At 42.2% G+C, this 22,882-nt stretch overlaps 6 protein-coding genes across 6 annotated transcripts; 4 read left to right on the plus strand and 2 right to left on the minus strand. All coding sequences in view use genetic code 11, as the record gives it.

Moving 5' to 3' along the window:
• Window positions 1-5,360: 5,360 nt before the first annotated feature.
• EGR_04755 (Transcription factor AP-1) lies at window positions 5,361-6,227 on the plus strand (the record flags this gene model as incomplete). The annotated part of the gene is made up of 1 exon (XM_024494004.1): window positions 5,361-6,227. One exon carries the CDS (start codon window positions 5,361-5,363, stop codon window positions 6,225-6,227), a length of 867 nt encoding a protein of 288 aa, XP_024351569.1.
• A 352-nt stretch (window positions 6,228-6,579) lies between these two features.
• On the minus strand, window positions 6,580-8,846 carry EGR_04756 (putative prolyl-tRNA synthetase; the record flags this gene model as incomplete). The annotated part of the gene is made up of 11 exons (XM_024494005.1): window positions 6,580-6,765; window positions 6,833-7,054; window positions 7,123-7,279; window positions 7,315-7,415; window positions 7,561-7,616; window positions 7,653-7,684; window positions 7,720-7,996; window positions 8,138-8,245; window positions 8,285-8,435; window positions 8,476-8,727; window positions 8,760-8,846. The coding sequence occupies 11 exons, from the start codon at window positions 8,844-8,846 to the stop codon at window positions 6,580-6,582; spliced, it is 1,629 nt and encodes a 542-aa protein (XP_024351570.1).
• Window positions 8,847-9,618: 772 nt separating this feature from the next.
• On the plus strand, window positions 9,619-12,579 carry EGR_04757 (Transmembrane protein 106A; the record flags this gene model as incomplete). Its single annotated transcript, XM_024494006.1, is given in 6 exon segments — window positions 9,619-9,630; window positions 9,643-9,694; window positions 10,920-11,236; window positions 11,695-11,885; window positions 12,348-12,407; window positions 12,474-12,579. The coding sequence occupies 6 exon segments, from the start codon at window positions 9,619-9,621 to the stop codon at window positions 12,577-12,579; spliced, it is 738 nt and encodes a 245-aa protein (XP_024351571.1).
• A 2,300-nt stretch (window positions 12,580-14,879) lies between these two features.
• On the plus strand, window positions 14,880-16,050 carry EGR_04758 (Splicing factor, arginine/serine-rich 13A; the record flags this gene model as incomplete). Its single annotated transcript, XM_024494007.1, has 5 exons — window positions 14,880-14,929; window positions 14,964-15,063; window positions 15,429-15,525; window positions 15,561-15,612; window positions 15,789-16,050. 5 exons carry the CDS (start codon window positions 14,880-14,882, stop codon window positions 16,048-16,050), a joined length of 561 nt encoding a protein of 186 aa, XP_024351572.1.
• Window positions 16,051-16,878: 828 nt separating this feature from the next.
• Window positions 16,879-18,747, minus strand: EGR_04759 (hypothetical protein; the record flags this gene model as incomplete). Its single annotated transcript, XM_024494008.1, has 3 exons — window positions 16,879-17,314; window positions 18,318-18,376; window positions 18,544-18,747. The coding sequence occupies 3 exons, from the start codon at window positions 18,745-18,747 to the stop codon at window positions 16,879-16,881; spliced, it is 699 nt and encodes a 232-aa protein (XP_024351573.1).
• A 726-nt stretch (window positions 18,748-19,473) lies between these two features.
• On the plus strand, window positions 19,474-22,277 carry EGR_04760 (hypothetical protein; the record flags this gene model as incomplete). Its single annotated transcript, XM_024494009.1, has 5 exons — window positions 19,474-19,479; window positions 20,537-20,685; window positions 20,855-20,907; window positions 22,078-22,142; window positions 22,182-22,277. 5 exons carry the CDS (start codon window positions 19,474-19,476, stop codon window positions 22,275-22,277), a joined length of 369 nt encoding a protein of 122 aa, XP_024351574.1.
• Window positions 22,278-22,882: the final 605 nt, after the last annotated feature.

Below are 22,882 nucleotides of genomic sequence, written 5' to 3' on the forward strand. Positions count from 1 at the left end.
ATCTGCCTTAAAATTCTTCTTATCTCCTTACTCAGCTGTTCTGCTGACCTTCTGGTTCAATAATCCTCACTGAGCGCTCGCCAGCTTAAATGCCCACGAACTGGAAAAGCTGCTTTGGGTGTTTTTCGGCTCGTGGTCACAAAATTTCTCCACTTGGCTCGCATGTTATTTAGCCAAAGAGACTAGAGATTTACATTTAACTGAAATGACCGCTGATTTTAAGTGTCTGTTGTTGCTATTATTATCCCTAATACTTTTTCACCCACACTTCCAAAATCCTTCTATTAAATAATTTCGGTAGCTTGAATTGTCATTAGCCACTTTGGTTTGTATATCAGAGTGACTCATTGGCGGATCTGCTAACTCTTAATAGGCTGTGCGCATTGTCTAGCTGTAGTAATAAATTTGTCTTATTTTCTTCTAGAAACGCCGTAATTTGCTTAAATCAGTACTGTTTCCTCATTTTCATCAATCGTTTTAAAATCCTGACCCGTTATGAACGAATCACTGTTGCGTACGGACCTGTGTCCTGGCATGTCCTTTAAGACCACTGACACTCAAGGTTAGCTTAAGGACATTACCTCAGAGCTGTGCAATTCTGTGTTCCACTTTTCTTCTTAATATCCACATGTTTTTCGTTTATTTTGACCTCATGGCGCCGGTCTGTAATATTCATGAGCATCATTTGCATAGTTTCGAACCTAGGAGGAGTAAGACCAATCTAGTCCAAAATGGTTGCTTAAATTTCACTAAAGTTATTCTTCGTGATATCGCTCCCACCACTCCGTAATTTTTACGAGCCGTTTGTTTCACCAGACGCTTTGCAGTCTGGGATTTCTGGGATTTCCAGGCTACGAAGCAATTTTTTGCTAACTTGACTTCCACTAGTTGATGAGCTGCGTTGGCTAGCTCAATGACGTTTACTCATGAATTGCCACCACGCCTTCAATCACACCTACTGCCTGTCAATAATTGCCTCTGTTATTGGTAGCGTCGCTACGATGTTGCATGAAAAACTGCCAACGTGTGAGCGTTTCATTCCTGTCCCTTATATTCTTCTGTTTTGCAATCGGTCTGCAGTTGCAATTATAGCTGAGAATGAAGAAGGATGTACATATTTCATTTCACAAGTACTAGAAGCTCTTCTTTTATTGTTAATGGGGCATTGCACAAATGAATACTGTGTTTTGATAGGAACGATGCGGTACACGTGCTTTTTTCCACAGAGTTCAAACGCCTCTTTAACTCTAGATGGTTACAGCAGTACTGGATTTCATCGTAAACTGAAATCACCGCAACCTGTTTACTTCATCTCTCTCTGCCTTTCACTTATACCCACCGCGCATGCATTACCATTGACGTAGATGCATGTGCGCGCGTGGGCGTATGCGATCTTGGGCGGGGAGGCAGAAATAGCTGTCGCAGCGGCAGCAACCAGAGGTGATTCACTGTGTGGTGAGTGCTACACTGCCGATGTCTACTTCTCTGTAGTGTTTTCAATGTCATCACTTCAGAGCGCTGAAATCACCACTCCCCTTCCTCCGCGTTGACTAATAAAATACCTGGGTTACCATTCCTCCCTCCTCGCCGCCGCCACCACCTGCCATTGCGCGTCTTTGCCCACTCAGGTGTGCACTTTTTGCCTGTTCATTGCGCTTTTTTTGGCATTCGGCACAAAATAACGCCCGCTGTCTTGTCAGTACGCTTGAAGCAAGTGTGCCCTTCCTCTACCGCTGAGAAACTACTTTCATGCCTGTTGGCTTGCTCCATCACTTACTTGGTATAAATTTATTCCCGCTGCCTTCATTTACGCGGAATTTTGTGGTTAGGACAGAGTCGTACTTGTTCCACTCACGTACAGTCCAAATGAAAATATCTCATTGATTTTGTTTTTTTCTGCTACCTAGTTTTACTGATGTGCCATCAAATATTAGTATTTTGCATCAATTTCTGAATAATTTCCAGCTCAAAACTCCACGTTGATAAACATTTCTTTTTCACTACAATTACTAGACTTAAGTAATTTTGAGTGCCTATTGGTGGTGGCATTTCTACATTCTCAAACCAATTATCACTCATTTGCAAAACTCAGAGGCGATTTACTCGGCTTTTGCCATTAAACTTTTTCTCTAACTCATAACTAATTGCATCATCTTCAGCTTAGACGCGCCGCAGGCTTGTGAGTTATTATAGTAGATGTAGCAGAATGGCTTTCAAGTAGCAGAACCTTGGTCTAGGTTACTCAGATCTTAGTTCTTAGCACTTTTTCTGCCCACTATGCGTTTAATCTCCTACTTGTAACAACTGCTGGTTAAGTAGCCCATTAACTACCTCAAATATCGCTTTTCATCATTGTCACCTTTGCAAACTCGACTTGATGCCCCCTTTTCAAGAGGGATTTTGATTATTACTTGTTCTGAGCCTTTCCAAATACGTTAGATGGAATTGAAGTATGTGTTTAATCCCGTTTCTTTGTTGTTGGTGTTTGTAGATAATTGATAAAGCGATTTACTATTTTCGTATGCCGCCTAGACTCCAATTTCGTAGTGCTTTCTGCTAGGATCCATAAGTTGCCGTTCCCTTCACGTAACATGATTAATTTGCTGGACAGACCTTTCTCCCGCAAGATGGGGGGCTTTGAAAACGGAAAAAGGCGTCCTCGTGCCCCAGACGGGTTTTATCATACGGACGGCCGATCAACAATGTGTTCACTTTGGTCTGTTAAGAAAGCTCTTCACTTTGTCTGAGGTGTAAGACCGATTCAAGCAAAGGGCAGTGGATTGCTTCAGGATTTACCAAAATTGTGTACCTTCATTGAGACACGGGCTTGATGCTTCTTCGGAGTTGTCTGTGCTTTGTGCAGCAGACGCTGCCTCTGGTGTGTTTGCTTACTCACGACACCGCACTTCATCTCACCTCGGCAACACACACACACGGCCACCCACCCACTCACGCCGTCCAATTCCAAATCCCCTCTCCGTGACTCATTTCGGCATGGTTAGGAGTGTCATGAGTCACTGCAATGTGTAGGGGTCAAACCGACTTTTGTCTGTTTTGCTTCTAAGTCCATCTGATGAATTGATGAAAATTAATCTAACTCGCTCTCCTTTGATAAGCTCTGCATCCGCCGGATGCAATTACTGCTACCATGTGTTCGAATTTGCGTGCGCCCTAGTACTTAATCTTCCAGCTCTTTAGTATGCACAATCGGATTCCTGTAAAATTAAAGAAGCTTTAGTCTATTTATGGAAAGTGTGATTACAAAGTGTGTACTTCTGTGGCCCGGTTTGTGGAGAACGTGCAGCCCCTCCCAAAAGAACTCGCGGGAATCATTACGACTGTACCAAGCGGATGATGATTCGAATTCATTGGTCACCTTCCTTTCATTCCATCTTCCTACCCCAGTAGTTCTGAAGTACTGCATAATTTCCAGGTCTCATACCATGACTATCCATCAAATGCGTATCCCTTACATGTGTGAAGTGTTTTTCCCAGAACATTTGAAAAATTTTAGATATTAATAATTGAATCTTGCCTAACGGAGAATCTCTGCCGGATACTTTGTCTCGGGTTGGTTGAACGTTGCCTTTGAAATCAAAAGGGGTTACCTATCCTCTCCAACTACTTTTAAGTGCAAATACGCATGCAAGGCCTTTCCGTTGATGCATTTTATTTTAGTTCGTCACTTAGTCCTGAGGTATCCTTCGCTTCACCGAGCTCTCTTGACGATGGAGGCTCCCTATTTTCAGATTAAAATATTCCTGTACAGAGTGGCATCTTTTGGGCGGATGTAAACACGCCAGTCCTGCTGGAAGGTGTACTAGTTTTCATTATTTTCTTATGACGCCCCATTTTGCCAAATGAAATAAGTGGTAAAATGGTTATTAACGTCTACAAAGCAGAAGGAATGGGATCTATCCGAGTGACCTACTATGAATTACATCCACGTGCTCATCTCTCACGCGATATTGTCTGCTGCCTAAGCCACCAAATTTGTCACGATGCGAGCCTACCGATACAGATGTTGCTGCGTGCTTAGAGTCCGGTGCTAAACTCGCTTGGTCTCCCTTTCTAAGAAATTAGGAGCATTCCAACTGGCTCACCATTACACCCCTCCACCCGTTGCACCTTTCGAGGTCTCTGGTGGTCTGCTAATCCCTTCATCAGCGCAGTCTTCAATCTCAAGTGTTTGCAGATATTTATTCGTAGCTCCACCTTGAGTGTGTATCCATAATGAGTCGATCAAATGGGATGGAAAGCTGACGTTAAATGTGCTTGAACCCCGATTTCAATACTGTTTCCAAGTAAATTTGTTTAAATCGGAATAGGCCCAAAGCTGACTGCTCCTTTTGACTACTGCTTTGTGTTAGCATCCGAAATCGCGTGAAGTTAGTCACAGCACATGTTTTTCATGCTCAGACAGTATGTCTTAGTAACCGTACCGCTATCGGAAGGTCTCTGTGTCCTTATAGTCAACAAGTTATGTAAACAATTTGTCAAATCGCTGTGCAGCACCGAAACTCCAACTACCTGGTTGGCTTCATTCTTCACCCAAGTTGTTTTCCTATTTATTGGTTACGTAATTTTAGTTGGTAGGTATTTGACGTAACCTTAAAACCATTAATTGAACAGTTTGCGTTCTTCACTGCTTTGTTTCGAGTATTATCGTCCAACCACGTACTAGGTCAAGTAACGAAGGTCTGAGGTATACGGAATCCCTCCATTTCCTTAACAACATCGTTGTTACTGCCAGGGGTGAAATATCATGTTAGAATCCTCCACCAACGAAGAAAGTAATTAACCGGTAGAAGGAACCTCAAGACTTTTTGCTTTGGCTATCGCTTTGTCTTGCCCACCGTGTTTGAGGACGTCCGACGCGCGTGTGATTCAGGTCTTCCTCGTCATCCCAGATGACTCATCGGCGCGCGCAACTGTGTGTGCGCGTGTGCACATGCACCCGACAGTTTGATGATGCCATTATCGAATGAGTCATTCTTTGAGGCGGAGTCTTCTCTTCTATGAGCTGCGCTCTCACCTTCAAATACGATTTGGCCTCCCCCTCTTCCTTCTCCCCTCTCCACTGACGTGATTTTGCGCTGCCAAGGTGCCGGACTCTGATGGCTCACACTTACCCAAGTAACAGTAGTTTCGAATCATATACTTTAATTAGGATATCAAATATTACTATACAGCTTCCTTATTTTAACGAATTGTCTGTTGCATTGAAGGATCGAAAACAATGGACCCGAATTATCACTCAAGCCTTACAATCTACGTGCTTGTGAATTCAGGAGACTTGTTGCAATACATGACCATTAGATTGTGGTCTATCGCCTGCCACGTGGTGTTTGTAAGCGATTATGTCTCAATCAAACTGCTTTATTTTTAGTGGTTTCATCCCGCAATTGACGAAATCTTTCGCGGAGGCAACAGCTGGATCCTCCGAGATCACAACGACATCGGGGTCGAGCACCGCAGTGCAGTCCAGCGTGATTCCTCAGAACAGCTTCATCATTTCCAGTGGTCCTGCAGATAGCTCTAACAACCAGAACTACATCCTCATCTCACCGATAGGTACGGCTGCAGCCGCTGTGTCCTCTTCTATCGCTGCACCGCTGGTTAGTTCACCCACTACTGCAGTGGTCCTTCCGAACACCACGGCTGCGGCCGCTGCTGCCGCCGCCTCCCGCAACCTTCTCCTTCTCAATGACACTGTCACGACGAAGACAAATGTAACCGCAGGAGGGGAGGTGAAAGACGTCGCTGAGCAGCAACAGCAGCAGCATCACCACCACCAAGACGCTGTTTCATCTTCTACCAGCGGTGTGCAAGAATCCTCATCACTCCTTGACAGCGACACCAATCGTCCCACCCGGCCTTCTTCTTCGGACTCGTCTCTGTTCGGTGGAACGCAGCCAATGGGCCGAAGGCGCTGCTCGGGCCTTTTTTCTCGTCCCGTGACTGTAGGGGAGTCGCTGACCACACAGCTCAACCGACTAGAGCAGAAACGGGCGAGGAACCGCGACGCTGCTCGTCGGTGTCGGGAGCGGAAGATTCACCTGATTAAAACACTGGAGAAGAAGGTGTCACAGCTCTCCGAGACTAACAGACAGCTGGAACGGGAGCTGGAGCAGACGCAGGGTGAGGTGAAGGGCCTGCGACAGTTGGTGGAGCAGCACATCAAGCCCGGAATGGGAGGTGGATGCAGCCTGCCCCTGAAGGGATGATATATTCCACCCTCTCCGCTTCTAACTTCCCCTTCCCACACGCCAATCGTTTAAGAGTGTGCATTTAGAGAAAATCGTCATGCCGTCTTGCTGCGCCCTCGCTCGCCATATTGCACTCTTATGAGACTCCTTTTCATTTTCATGTGGCGTGTGTGTCTGTAGGCCCATCTGCGTGCGTTTGCGTTGTCGATGACTAGGATTCCGCGTGGTTGTAGTTGCGTTATTATTGATCCTTATGCGTCGTCTTCTTTCGGCTCTTTTCCCTGATCTAAGGAACAATACCAGATGCAGTGGAAAGATGTATTCGGTATATTTATGCGTGTGTGTATTTGCATGCATACATGCGTGAGGACTATCTGGATGTGTCATTCTCGTGCCAGAGCCTGCTGTACTGATGATCACAGATGTCCGGAAGTGGAATTTGGAAATCGTAGCGAGTGAAAGCAGCCACGACATCGTTAAGACTGGCAGTGAAGGAAATTCCTCCTCGATTGACATCCACGAGTTCATACTCTGAGTTTACACTGCCTTTGCGACTCTGAGTGGAGGGTAAGGCATAGAAACAAGTTTATGAAATGTGCAGACCTAATTATACAACAAATCACCTTGGCGATGAGAATCCAGGGTACGCCGAGTCGACGAAGATCAAGTAGCTTTCGCCCAAGGCTCAAACGAGATCGGTCATCCACGAGAATATCACCACGCGGAAGAAGACCCGCGAAGAATGTCGAACCTGATGTGGGGCTGTTGGATGTTGAAGGAAGTTCCATAAAGTGAGCAAGGACTCCATTCAACTCGTCTGTCGACAGCGCATCCCTGGCGTTATCCTTCAATAACCGGAAAAGGCCGTTACTACTAGTCGGGGATAAGTAGCATGGTCTCGTCAAATGCGCACTTTCTGGAGGGCGATAGCTCCGCTGTACGGCGCGAAGCCCGAAGGCCAGCGGAGTTCTTTGGGTGGGTTTTCTTTCACCAAGGAGGCAGTAAAGTGTTCAAGTGCCGCAGCCAAAAGACGTGTTACGCCAATGCCGTAGCAGCCCATTTGTAGAATCCTGATCTAATGCAAAAGTAACAGAGGGCAACGTACTTCCTTCCGTTCTGTGTAGTTGTCTTGACATTGAAGTTGGAAGTGTACTTATCTCCAAGTAGGAAACAGTGTGCTAGCTGAAGGAAGATGGAATCATTTTTCTATAAAAGTGGTAACTTTGGTAGTGAATCCTTCAATTATTATGGTACATGAATAAAATGTAATGGTGAGACAAATGTGAAGGTTACTAGCGGGCGCTACCAGCCCAAGGCAGAGTGGGTGATTTTTAGGAAAAGGGCGATTTACCTCGACCGATTTAAAGGTCTGTCGATCCAAGCCACAGTCAGGGCACATTCGAGAATCTAGAAAGAATTATTGAGTATCCAAAACTACGGTACCCGCGTTTGCAGCCAAGACGGCTTCATTGCAGCTACAAAAGTGGTACATGAAAAGATTTACGGTTACATCATTGGCGTGGTTTTTGTAAGGATAACGATCCCCTTCTGGTATGTGTACTTTATCACTTTAGGGTGTGCTGGCGTTGGAATCGGTAATCCGGATTTTTTGAAGTTTATATCATAAGATAAAGACGTGATATAAAAGGACTTTGAAATGCCAAGACTCAAAGCGTGCTGTTGCGAAGCATACCTTGGACAAACCGAGAGAGTGTCCTCTCCAACTGCCAGAGGACAGTGAAACTCATGAGAGTGACAATCACCCATGAGTCCTCCCTCGGCCGCAACTGAAATTAATCAAGCAAAACAGTTCTTTTAATTTAATCGCTGGGGCTCTGATTTAAAAACAGAACATGGAAAATGAGAATCGGAAGCAAGCTATGTTGGAACAAGAAGTAAGTACTAAACCACTATAATAAGAAACGCACCCCTTAACACAGGTAGACGAAGTGTACGAAAAATGTCCGAATAGACATTCGACAAAGCATCATAAGTTTTCTCAGCAGCTCTAACATCCAAATCAAAAGAATACATGTCTAAAAAGTACAAATTTGACACATGACAAACGCTCCCACCTTTCATCAAAAACTCACGACATCGAAGAAGACCCAGTCTGGGTTTAATTTCGTCGCGAAATTTTGAGGAGATCTGGTATATGCGTAAGGGCAGAACGCTATTTCCTATATCAAGGCTGCTGACAAATTCACACGCCTCCTCTTCATGTGTCTAAGGGTTCAGAGAGCTAATCTAAAAAGCGCATACTCACTGGTTGCAGGCAAAGAGACCGACCAACTCGATCTTTGAGCCGAAACATTTCGCCACCAAACTTCTCCCATCTCCCTGATCGGACCCAGAGTTGTGATCTACCAAGCGTCGGAAAGAGACACTTTTGTCCACCAACCTCGGACATTTTGTAATCAATAAAGGCAATGAGTTTGTCGACAACGCGCAAAGCGATCGGAGACAAAACGAATGTGCCTGGAGAGCTGACGGACAAAATTCCACTCTGAAGGAGAAGCTTTGGACAAATTAGATAATATTAGAACTCACTTTATGTGATGCTAGGCCTTCTTCCTTTTCAGATACAATAGTCGTGCCTTGACGCAAGAGTTTTGAAAAGAACGTAAATCGATGCATTTCTGACCTAAATTTAAAGCATTTCCTATTAAATGCGTCCATGGAGTAATCGCAGACCTCGATATGCTATGATCAAATTAATGTCTGTTAAATATGGTTTGCTTGCGAAGTTAAGTGCTGTAGTACACTACACATTAATGGCAAGACTGTTAATGAGGATGCTAGCCGTTAAAATCCTAGTACCTTAAGGACGCGAAGGCAAATTTAATAGGGAGTAATTCAAAGCTTCAGCCACTCGATTAGTGAAAATTGACTCAAAAATATGTACAAGCAATATAGTCCTTAGATATGACATGACTTATGGGACCTATGAGTGCGACTTTCAATGGCGAAGCAATGACCAATTATTTAAAGCTATACATTTTGCAGGCTGGAGTAGAGCACGATTGCAAAGATAGAAAATAAGACTGATTCCACGAATACATTCCCTCAATAGGACTGAGATGAAGCAAATTACCAATATAACTCTGAATAATTAAAAAAACGGGCCGTCAAAGAAATAGTGTAAAAAGTGGTGGGATGAATCCTGTCTCTATGTGATAACTGGGTGCATATACATGTAGCAAATACGCTTTGTTTACGGAGTCACCCATAATGCGCTTGCATACTTAAAACACTGAACTCTGATTCGTCAAAACACTCAACGAGGCAAATAACCGGCAAAGTCATATATTTTAATGGTTTTTTGCTTTGTTAGCAAATTGCAAAATACAAAATTAAGAAACCACAATTCAAAAATGATAATGCTTTAGACGAAAGCCGCCGTGTTTATATGAACCTGGTTGTGGGCGCATAGCTTGCAGGCAAGGGGTTAGACGTATTTGAGGTCGTTAGGCTCTCTCTTAAAGGTAAGGTTGCTTAAAACATTTTTATTTTGGACTATCTTTTTTGGGCGCGTAACATTACCAGCCCTTGAGCCTTATAGTCGCAGTAGTTCCTTTCATCTCTCAGGTTTTGGATCCTCATGCTGCTCTTCAGTCGTTGTACTTAAGTCAGTTTGAGAGACAATTTTCCGATTTGCGAAAGGGATGGTCATGCGAACTATTATCGATGCATATACATACTTGTTCTGGGACACTATATACGGATGCTTAGTTCGTCGAATTTATTTGATCGGTACAGTACAACTTGCTACATTTGCAGAAAGCTAGATTCGTGTACTCTTGTGCCATGTCTAGACCTGATATGTCAACATAAATAGGTATTTGACTAAGCTTTATAATGCTGTGGTTTTACATCTGATTTTTTGGTTTCCGATAGATTGGCATGGGTAACGTAGTCATGGGAACACCTAATCAATGCAGCATTCCGACATATGGATGCATTGGAACTTCAAGGCAATGTCCCACATGTAGGGGCACTGGCATTGTAGAAGGTAGCCAGACTTATCAACTTAATATTCTCAAAAATCCAACTTCCCTTACGCCCTTTTAGTACACACATTTAGGTGGTCTGTGAATCTTAAATGTAAGCTTTGCTTCGTATATCCCCAGTAATGTTAGTCTGTGCACCTTATTTTGCCTCATTTGCTATTATACACATAGCAGAATATGGGAGACTACTAACGACAACATGAACGAATGTATTTACAGTAGCCAATAACATACGCCTTCATTACAATCTGGATTCTGGCTTCGATTGAACTCTACCTAATTGGTTGACATGACTGTAGCTTTCCCCATTTCTGGACTCGACTTTCATTACTTTAATCCACATTGATTTCCTTTCTTGGCGCAATTCCCAATGTGACCTGGAACCTCACGTTCTTTTTTTACATTTTCCTCTTAGTTTTATCGATTACACGACTCGGATTCATTTTTAGTTATGGGTGCACGGTCCAGTCATGTGCAGCAAGTTTGATAATCAGACACGCGTTCTTCGGACACGAGCCTTCATCTTTTGTATTGCTTCATGTAAATCAGGCAGGGTAGCTTTGAAATCAGGACTTACTTAACCTTAGTTTTGACATTCTGAGGTTCTGCAACAGTGTAAAGCCATGGACCCCTGTCGATCCGTCTTACACTCAGTTTTGTGCTTAGGTTTCAGTTGAGGTTGTAATCACTTTCTTGTTAGATGTCGACTCTTCTGGCGGCGGTGGTGAATACATCGCTTTGATCCCACTCACTGACAAGCGCCTGCGACCGCAGCGAATCACAGTGAAGATTTTCATCACTGTCATTCTCTGCCTGGCCCTCTCTGGTCTCCTAGTCTTTTTCCTCCTGCCCCGTTCTATCAGACTCCAGTCCTCTGCCTCCGTACTCCTGCCCAGCGATGTGCAAATCAAGGACGATGTTGTCTCCTTAAACTTCTCTGTAAGCTGCTTTTTCTCTTCCTCCCTTTCGCCATCCACTCACTCCATCCTCGCGTTCGTCAGCGCAATCGTGAACGTGGTGGCTGGTAATTTTAGTTTGCATAATTCTCATAATGTCTTAAATGAGCAATCATTCAACTGATTTTCTCTGTGCTCACCTTCATATTGGTTTGAATAGACTAACTTTATTTCCACAAAAATGGTGTAAGCAGAATAGAAATGTTTTGGCTTTCATGAAGAGTTTATGGCTTTTGCTTCGACCGAAATCAGTTATTGCGGTTCCCATATGCAGTGAATGAGGAAATCTTAAGTAAAATTTATAATTTAGTATCTAAGTTTTCTTGTGTTTATTATCGATCGACGAAATACTCTCACTACAAACTTGTATGTGCTAACGGGTTGCCGACCTTTGTGAAGTTCCTTTAAAGAATTTTCAAAAATATGTTCTTCCTGACAATTGGAAGGTTGCTACAATGTGAATATTTTGTTCAGCACGAGCATCAGCAGATATCCTAACCTTCTCTCTTCTTTTTATAGTATCCCTTCAATGTGACGAATTGGAACTACGTGCCCCTATATGTAGAGACTGTGAATTTGCTTTCGCTCTACCATTCCACAGTTTTGAACGTAGGTAATGCCAGGCTGAACGAGTGGGTACCCGCCCGTACGACCAGGGAGCTACATGTCTACCAAATCCTTGAATTCGACGAACCTGTCTTCTCCATGTAGTGCGTTTTTTTTTGCTTCTGTCTGGGCGCTCAATTAGGAGCCAACCCGACTGACTTATTAGAACCGTTCTCCCGTTATTGGAACTCGCTCTTGTTAGACTTCTTTGTACATTTTAGTTGGAGTTCCTTATGTGCTATACCTATTTTTGATTAATCAAGGCGTTTGGTTTTCAAAGAATGTTCGGGTGAATCTAGCTCATTGATTTCGTGAAAATTAGCAAAAAAAAGTTGTTGATGCATGTATGTTAGCGGCGACCAAGAGTACATGGGTTACTGACGTTGATAACCAGTACGCCATAGTTGCCCATGAAAACTTCTTCCTAATTTTGGCAGTTAAGTGCATTAAAAGTAAATAGGTTGGATTCGGTAGTCAAAACCTGATTATGGTAAAGTATAAATGTTTGGTTAATTGATTCATCTGATATCATTGTGATGATAATCCCCTAGTTCTTGTTTTCACAGTCTCCCGAAGCTTTGCCTCAGTAACAATACCGAATACAACCAAATTTACATTAGCTTTGTGTAAGTAACATTTTAAACTTACAAGCTTGACAGCATGGCATGTCTGCATTTCCTTTTTCCTTTTAGAACAAGCATCCAAGTTAACGCTTTGAGTCAACGTTTCGAATCAGTCATGGACACCGTTCAACTGGTTAGTTGCCATCCAAAATATCAGGTCCCTTCTCAACTCTGATTTGCTCATCACATCGCTCATCGGCGGACATTGGTTACTAGTGTTTTGTATTTATTCTTGATTTTTATATTTTAACGCAATCAATTCTTTCATATTATTCACTTTACTCCCTCATTGCAACATTCTGAGCATTTGTGGATAAAATACCAAAATCAGTGGGTGGGGGGCTTTCAATCGGATGACTTTCCACTAAGATCTTACCGATAGAAATATTCAAGAAGCTGTATATTAGTGCTTTAAGTAAGTTTTTATTACCAATTAGAGTTTTATTTGTTGATCGTGACCATTTGTGTTAACGCCATACAAATGGTGGGAATTGGTTATTTCCTATTTGCTTCAGTGATCTGGTGCACTATCTGCGAGAGCCTGGCTCTCTAACGTGAACACTTGATGTGTCACAGATCATTCGGCTGGCCGATCACACGCGCTAACAGTGGGCGTGTGGAGTCAACCTTTATTAATCACAGCTTCACTTTGATAGCATGGATCTGTTGCCAGTAAATACGACAAGTGGCGACCGGTCCATTGGCTTTTTACCGTATTGAGGTACAATTTGACCATGATGCATGAAACCTCTGGCTGATGGTCCACTTTCTCTGACGGCCCGGGCGAGTTACGTACAAAATTCTTCGAATTTGATTCCCCAGGTCATGTTTGCTTTTGGCGTTGCCAAGATTAAGTTTCGGGAGGGTGTACGCGAGATCTGCTGAAAGTAGAGGTCGACTTGGGGGCGTTCAAGTCATTTGGCAAAGTCCCTATCAGTTATCACCCTTTTAGGTCTCCCGTTGCCTCTCTCATTGACCACTGGTAAATAAAGCAGGCTTTTAGAAGATGCAAAGTACTTTTAAAATTGGGGTTTGTGTGAGGATGGGGAAGTCTTATGGGACAACAATAGTTGTCCCCATTGTCAAAGCAACGCTGACAGAGCTACGAAATTCGTAGACAGAAGTGGTTCTTACTCCACAGGGGTCTGACAGACCAAACATGCACCACAAGCTCTTTCAATTTATGCATCAACCGCTAAGTAACACATTCAAGTTTCATTTGTATAAGAGAAGAAATTTTTTGCCGAAATATCGTAAATCCTACATCTAGCAAAATCAGGCATAATAAAAGCATTGCGAGCTGAGTGCTTAAATCTGTGCATACGATTGCAATGCATGAGTGTTGGGAAATGACATTTAAGTAAAAAGCGGTTGGTTGGCACCATCTTCTGGACAAAGTGGACATCACCGATCGCCATAGCGGAAGCGGGCTCTAAATCTTTGTTAATTTCGGTGATCTTTAAAATTCCAATAAAAAGCCGAGTAAACAAAGGACCTTCTCTACACATTTTTTCGCTCCGAGGATGGAGGAAGAAATGTCAAAGCCGGCACATTAGTGTCATAAATGAAATAGCTTTAAATGCATAGAACGAGAAAGATGCCCTCCTAGAGAAAATGGTTGATTAACGTCTGATAATAGGGCGGTCAAGTGCACCGAAGCTTAGTCTATGGATTGTTGAATGCAACCTATCTTTGTTAATCAGATAAGGTTTTGCAAATAACTTAGAGACCGATGCATATCAATAATGATAAACAAATAACTGTTTTGTAGTACTCCAAGTCTCCCACGAAGTTAGAAGCGACCACGGTTGTGGAATACAGTAGCTGTTTGTTTAACTCTCGGTTTTGGTAAAGGAGCCACTTAGGTGCCCCGCCATCAGTTGACCAAGGCCTTCTATGGGTCGAATACACATATTCTGTTCGAGTATTACATATTCTTTCATCTTCAAAGAAGACTTGAGGCGTAACAATAGTGTGGGAGAAAATACTCTTGACGTGCAGAAGAGTTGTGGCTACTGGCATGGCCCAGCAAAAGTACAATCTGGGAAGACCCAAGCTCCCGTGCAATCAACTGCATAGTTAAACAAATCACAGGAGCATTACGATGTTTAAAGTAAAACTCAGGGTTTGGCTTAGTGTTTGAGGAACTGGAACCACTGCTCCAGACAAAACCGTTATGCATAGTAGACCAATAAACTGGATTAAATCAATGTACTGTGCTTTTATCCAAACACTCAGATTTTAGTATGTTAAATACGCGACCATAGCCGAAAAGTCGCTGATTTTCTTCAGTCGCTTGCAATTTAATTTTATGCCTTTTCCTTCCTCACATTGATTAAAACCCTAGTATTTTAAAGCTGGTGTTTAAAACTATTTTTACAAGTTAAAGTACTCTAAATACATGTTCTTTTTATAAGCCACTTGTTTTACTTTCCATTGCTTACACATTTAGCGGGCGATAGGCATTTCTTGCGTATGTCTCGGCGTTGTTCGATCTATGTTAACAACTTACCTGATTCTTGCAGGTACTAGTTACCGGTTTACTCAATGCTTTAATAGGCATGAGGATCTTCGCAGAACTTTTGGGCGGTATGGTCCCATTATAGATGTGACCATACCCACTGATTATTATTCTGGCCGTATGAAGGGCTTTGCTTTTGTTGAATATCCTTTTAAAACTGCTTAGGAGATGACTAGTTCTCTTTATGAAGTCTGTCATTTGAATCCAAATAAGCTGCTGGAATGTTGCATTAGCTGTCATTGAGTTCCTTGCCCAAGCCCCTTATCGCAAGAAGTGCCTGTTAGTGACACTAGTTTTTCGTAAAATCCACCGGTATAAAATTGGGAGTGGAGTGCTTTGTCTGCCTCTATTTTTAGTATTGTCTCAGTCCTGTCGACCTCAGTCCTTTGAAATACCGTCATTGAGTATTGGCGGTCTCCGGAGGTAACGTTGTAGAGATACATAGTGTAACTTTGGGCATTGTTCCTTCACTCGATCCGTGTCTTGGGATATTCACGTTTGAGGATTCTAGAGATGCCGAGTACGCTCAGCGCAGCATGGATCAAACTCGGTTCATGGGGCGGCGCATAGAGGTGGAATTTACTCGGGGTTATCGTAAGAGTAAGCAAAGTTCCTCTGTCTGACGAGTGATTTAGCTCCTGCTGAAATGAGGGATCGTGCTAATCGCTTCGGTCGTCGACGTTCCAGGTGGGTTGCTTTAGGTATCTGTACGTCACTACCTTGTTGTTAGTATCTTTTCTCGTTAGGTTCGGTGTTAAAGCTTGTGTAATCTGCCGGGCTCACACCAAAATTGCCTAAATGAGCAACTTTTAATTACCCAAGCTACTTGTGTTTACTCTTTTGTTCAATATCCCTTATTTTAGATCTGCCTCCCGTCAGTATTCTCGTCGTTCTCGGAGTTACTCTAAGGCTAGTGATCGCGACCGTTGGGATCATGACAGGCGTTCGCGTTCGAGGTCAAGTTCTCCGCGTAACGGTTCGTCTGCAGGACGGATGAGGTCTAACGGTGAATACGAGGATCGCAGTAATTGTCGTATGTCTCCCCCGGCGATGTACGCTGATGATCGGTACCGACGTCATCAAAATGCCCGATCAGGTTCACAGCGCTCCCGTTCTGCTACTTAGTGTTCTCTCTGTTCTCCCAGCTTGTATCGATGTACAGAAAGGCCTATTGTATGGTTTTTATAATATATTTGACATTATTTGCAAAGCTGTTACTTTAAATCAGCAGAAGAATCAAGGGTTTTTGTACAAGTTGGGCTTCTCGATCTCCGGCGTGTGCGTCTCCCGGATGATGCGTCTTTTGCATCTTAGTGGTCTGTTACCTGATGTCTTGCGGACTACGCGAAGGCGTTCTCGAATCGTCGGTTTTGGTGTTTCCCTCCAGAATCAAATCAAAAAACCCCGATGGGTCATTGTGGGGTTTTATCGTTTAGTGTGTTACCTGTAGGATAAATGTGCCTAGACCAGAACGTTTGTGGGTTCTAGTAGTCGCTGGCGGCCCAAAATTACTGTTGATCTGGTGACGGAGGTCCCCGTCTCATTGTTTCCAATTTGAAATAATTATTCACTGCATTCCATTCTATAATGTATCAGCTCTAAAAGGTTAGAGCCTCTGCTAAGTGAAAAGTCGTAAAACAACCGACCTTTGAGCCTATTTTGCATTTGTATTGGTGGCTAGAAAAGTTCTAGTCATTAAAGTAGCAAAATAGACTTTAGCAGCTGTTATAGAAAAATTGAATTATTTATCCTTTGGTTTGATGGATTCTTAAGCTTTTTGCTTTAACACGAAAAGGATCTTACATAGTCCCACGGAAATCAGCTTTAGTTTTAGATATTTATCTTTTTTATTCACCGGTTCTCATGCTACTTAAGGCGAGATGTTCGTTCCGTGGAAGATAAGGTGCAAGAATCAATTTTAGACTCAAACAGTAAAACAGGGGGAATATCTCGTCACCACCCACACTGGGCGTAGACAAGGGAAAGAACTTTTTGCAGTTTCCATCGAAAAAGACTCTCTGGTCCAGAGAGTCGTCGAAACTTCATTCCTTGATCCCTGTAAATATGCATTTCCATTGAAAGTGGCTCCTGCCTCTCCAAGCGGTCCAGATTCGTCTCTGTAGGCCAGGTTACCGTCAGTAGACCCTCGGCTACCACGCGGGGTCTCAGTCCGACCTGTCTGAGTACGGTAACCACTTGACGTGTCATTAGGTGGGATGAGGATGAATGAAGGACTTGGGTTCTACACCTGGCTCTCCGCGTCCTTGCAGAGGGTGATCCACCACTTCCACCGCGTTCGTTGGCAGAGTTATTCCCACTTTGAAAGCCGGTGCTCACAGATCTTCTGAATTCTCTAAAATTGTGCTGAGGCGAAACAGAAATCCGTGAGCTGAAACAATCTGCTTTTAGTGACTGAGTGGCAAGAACCGATGAGATTTGGTTTACGCGTTGACAAAGCCTGTTAAAACAACGAGAAATTCGACTCGAGGCAAGATGATGCCTAACCCCACTCGCCAGATGCCTAATCGATCGAAGCATGCGGCTGGTTGTGTAAGTTTTGAATTCAAAATTTACTCGCTCCTTCGATTGTTTGCAGATTAAAGTCCACCATTTTACTGATAAACCATGAGTAGAAGTAATTTATGTTAAATCATACGATGCCATGCATTTGATCAATAAATTTGCCACAAGCCTAATAATTTTTTGTCAAATAAACAGGTCCATTCAAACAAACTTTTGATCTAAATTTCCTCGTAACTTTAGTCTGCGCAATTCCTTCATTTCCGTTGGGATGTAAGCTATACATGTCATCGTCCTTAAAATTACCTTAAGTTTGTTTAATACTCTCGGCAGATCCCTCAACCCTTTTGGAAAATGAAATATTCAGTTGAAAGGTTATATTCATCCCAGAAACTAAACATTAATGTTCGCACTAGCAGAGAAGATTGTTTTGCTACAATATAATGCCTTAGAAACTATTACAAAGGAAAGCTACCAATGTAGATCTGGACCCATTCAAGATAGATGCCTTACTAAAGCAAATTAACGTCATTTAGTTCCTTACAAATTAGCATGTCTCAAAAACAGCCAAAAATGCCAAATATTGCGTTTATTTGCGTCTGTATTGAAATATGGTCAGTTTCTCTGCAGATCGTCAGGTCGCATTCGCCCTGGTAGCAGCCCCTTTGACTCATTCCCAGAAAAGATGACCTTTCAACAGGCCTGAATATACTATGGAAATCAACTTAAGTTCTGACTGTCATAACTGACGAGGTTAGTTTCTTAATTTTGAGCTGAGTTTTTGACAGAGGAGTCAGGCCTTTACTCCCTATGGTGCCAACTTCGCTCTCTTTCCAATACGCACTAATGCACACTAGACTTCTGTTTCTCACCTCTTTTTAAACGCACCTCTGTCTCTCCCCTTCCAATGCCCGCAAATGTCTGCATTCTCCTGGAGATGATTATTTTGCGCATGTATGTAAATTGAATTTATTCATTTTTTTATGAGGAAATGGCAGGCCCTCCGCAGATGTCGTGCAACAAACATTCAAACAACTGTTGGTCTGTATCATACGTCCGCTCATTCTCCCGTTCGTTCGCTCGTCAATTCGTCCTTACGCGTGTGGTCCGATGCGCTCGAACCAGCGTAGCACCCGCTTCCGCCGCTACTGTAGTGAACGCATTTGTGGGGTTGACGGCTGTTGTCCGAGGAAGACTCCATGTCTCCATTAGCCACGGATGGATGGCCAAATTTCCTCCTGGGAGCGCGTCAATATTACCTTCGAAGAGCTCGAAGATGAACGTGTAATCATCTGTCGCCATCTTTCCGCCCTTTCTTCACTAAATTTAATTTCATGTATTAACTGAGGGGAAATTGGTGGATGCAAACAAAGGGCAATGAAAATACTGTAGATTATCTTGAAATGCTAAAGGAAGATTTACAGTCATAAACAAGGGAAATTAAAAACGGGTTATTTGGTTGATAAATCTTCCCATTTTAAAATAAAATCACCAGTCACTTAAATAAAGCGGAGGAACCATTGCTTGTGGCTTGGTCGGATGCTCGACCTGTCTGTTAGTTCCCTCCGAAAGATTATGAACTATGGCTTTATTAACAGGTAAAATAATTCCTTCGCTTCCTCCAAAGCAATTGGGTGGTGATTGTAGGCCGAAATAACTATTTATTAAGGCGAGACTGATTAGCCCCTCCGTTCTCATTCAACCATTGGTGTGTAGTCCATACGAAGTCCCCTGAACAAAGTGGCCTGTACACTCATCTAACACTTACGCGTGGGAAAATTTCCCGCTATTTTTGCATAATGTTACCAATCTCGAATAAGCGTTCTGCATTAATCCCGAAACGCTGTTACTGTGTAGGGTACCATAAGTAAAAATTGAAGTATGATAAGTAAATGGTGTCACTTCTAAGGAAGAAAATTAGAGCCTTTGTAGTATAAGTGCTGAGAAGAAACGGATTAAGTATTAGTTTGATAGGAAAACTTTACAAGTCACCACAAAGGGTAGTAAGTCTGTAAATAAATTAACAAAATGTCTGTAAGCCCTTGATTGTAGAAAAGAAAGCAAATATAATGAAACCTTTGCTATAGATTGATTTGCCATCTCAGTGTTAATTATGAGAACACATTTAATGTTTAGTGCTTTGTCAAAACTTAGACGGCCTATTGCGAAAATGGCAATTGGCATTATGGTGATCAGTCTTTGGTCAATCAAATGATTAATTTCACAACCATTAAACGTCTAGAGGTGTAGCGCGTTTGATTATCCACAACTAGGTATTCCTAAAGGAAGCAGAACAACAGGTTGTTTGTTAATTTACGATAAAGACAAAGTCTTTTACGCCTTTATAATGCAGAAACCAGTGCATGTTACTCGAATGTGCTTAAACCCATGTTACAACACTATTTGACTGATCAGTAGGAAAGATAAGAATAGGTGCTTCAGTCCGAAGCTAATCTCATAGAAAGGTAAGATGGAAGAACTCATTAAAGCCCTACCTCTCTAAAAATTCCAAAAGCTTGATGCGCTTTGATTCCTGATGCGGAAATCATCTTGTATGCTTGGAACACCTCGATAAAAAGGGCTAATCAAAGCAAATTTGTTTTAACGAAGTGACACAATTGTCCTCATTTCCATAACGACCAGAGTCTATGAAATGCATTGCAAAAAATTAAGCTACGAAAACTAATAGAGGAATAAGGGTTTTTAACTTGTCAATACCTTTGTGGTTTGTGACAGAGAAATAAGCTCCGACCAATAATGTAAAGCTGGAAGGTGGTTATCCTCTTAAAAGAGATGCTCTTTACACCATCTGACCCCGATTCCAACGGAACCATCGTCTTGCCAAGTCTCACTCTCTTGCCTGACTTCCTAGGCTGCTTTGCTACTAGCTCCAATATGACTTTGCAGTAAGTTTAATGACTCCCCTAGTGAATTTGAAGCACTGTTTATCACTCACCTTAACCCATTTCCATTGCCATGCTTTAGTCAGCATCTACTTCAACTTCACTGTGAGGAACTGAATGATCAGCCATTCACCTAAGTGTTGCAAACACATTGGACCTCTATTCAATAAAATTCTATATTCAGGTAGACTTCACAATTATACGGATGTTATTTAAATAAGGAATTTCCAAATGTGGAATTGAACAATATTTTGATAGAGGGGATCTCAGCTAGCATGCTTGCACTCAAATTTGATCCAACCCAAAATCGTTTCGCAAATTGTAAACCAGACATAAGGTAAAGCGATTAAGGGGGTTAGGTGTCCAACGGTACAACAGCTTCACCGAATCGAAACGCGAAAATGCTTGGCCCCGTTTTTTAGGGATTAGCTTAAAAAAAATAGTATTCCCTTGTTTCCCATTTGACTCCTTCTACGCTTTTCCTTTATTTAATTTTTGTACTTTAGCTTTATGTGTTGTAGGTTTACAAATAAGGGAAAACATCTTCCTTGGCCATGCAGTTAGTGCCTAACCAGGAATGTCATTTAGCTCGAAAAGCTAGTGATCATTTTATCCACCGGGTTTGTAACAAATCATGTTCTGAAGTAGTTGCGCCGCGCTTCAAGAACAACAGGATGTTGGTCTAACCGCGAAACTATGGGTTGTCAGAGCAGAGGAGAACAAATGGGGTCAATAAGGGCAAAGCTCTTATTGCCTCTGAATGTTTTCAAATAATAATTATTCAAGGAAAAAGTAGTGCTATTTCAGACGAAAGTTAACGAAGTGCACGAATTCGTGTAGATAACACAATGCCTACATCGTAGGGACCCAGTGAGGGTGATACAAGACCATCCTCACTGTGTGTGTATTCTGACTGGATTTACAGCCCAAGCTACCTCAAAAAATGCACTTAACATAGATGGGAAATATTTTCATTTAGGCCATCATGCGAAGTCCATATAAATTATTTTTTTTTCGTGCTTTCTCTTTTAAACTACTAAAAATAATAGCCGCCATTCTATAGCCCTATTACAGTGGCTTTTACACTTAACCCGCGTTTACAATGTAGCAGGTTCAGTATTTCTCTCTTCACCTCTGTCTCCACACACTTGGAACGAGCAGACTGTTTCGATGACAACATCTTTTATTGGATAGTGTTATGAAATGAGTACGGCGAATGGTAGTTAAATAGGTTTGGAGTTCGTTTCCTCCTCAGGGGCTGACGGGGTCCGCACAGTCACGAGGCTCGCACATATTGTCTGCTTCTCGCCTAAAGGGTTCAATAAAACAAGTACGTAATACACTTGCTCTAAATTCACACCATGACTGCATTTTGTAGCATGCTCCATGTTTTTCATTGTATACAGTGATAAATTGTAGTAATTAGGTGTAATATTCAACCGAAAAATTTCCAAACCTGTGCTTTTCCGGTTTCTCGATCGCTAAACCAGTGACAAACAAATGTGGGAGTAGGAATTCATGCAACCATCACATAAACACTGGTTTTGAAGGTAAAATAAAAATCATTTGCTTCAACTTATTTCGAAGTAGATGTTTTTTTCCAACTTTATTCATTCACATTGAAAAACCCTTAGCTATTTAAGAGCATAAATGAAATCGTCTTTTTTAATTGGCATAAATCACAGTCCCGTTGCTCAAACATAAATATCATGATTTTGGTATTTTAAAGAGAATCAACATTGCATTTATTATGTTATTAGCGAAATTGAGAAACTAAGGATATACCATTTTCAAGTTAGGTAAAAACTAATTATAAAACTGTACTCCGTTCAGTCAAGCCTATGCAATAAACTACTTCTTACTCAGATACTCATAGCTGGAATATTAAAACCACTTTCTAATTTATGCTTACCAATCTATTTCAATTAAGCTTCATAATGTTTGCCCATTAGTACAAGGCGCAGGGACGTCAAAAATGTTAATTAAAATTTTACATTCACTGTGGCTATCACTCTGTGGTTAAAACTAGCTCTCATGGAGCATTTGATCGTTGTTTTACCTAAACTTCGATACGGCGGTCAGCACTAAACCAAAGCAGATCGCACCAGGGTCGGGCCCTTCCCGGACCAAATCCGAGGTTCTGCTCCAAAAACGTAACCATTTTACTCTTAACAAAGTTGATTTGCTCACTAAGACCAAAATTGACACTGCTCTCGTAAGCCTGCAACTTTTGATTAAACTTGAGCATATCTTCCTTCGTAGAAGAGACCTTCAGATCTGAATTATTGTGGGCATATTTTGTGTCTAGCCAATGTCGCTTCATGAGCATATCGCATCGTGACAATTTGGACAGAAATCGCGAGAAATCGAGCTTGATTGTTACAACCTTATGGTTGCTGAAGTGAGCTGCGAGACATTAAACCCCAAATAAACTATTTGGTTAAAGGGCGATTTCTTTTCTACTAACAGCAGCCCTCGGAGGAACGACAATTGCTTGTTTTTGTATGTGGAATACGCCTGCACCGTAAAAATGG

Source organism: Echinococcus granulosus, assembly GCF_000524195.1.
Source record: "Echinococcus granulosus chromosome Unknown EG_S00031, whole genome shotgun sequence".
Classification (NCBI taxonomy): Eukaryota; Metazoa; Platyhelminthes; class Cestoda; order Cyclophyllidea; family Taeniidae; genus Echinococcus; species Echinococcus granulosus.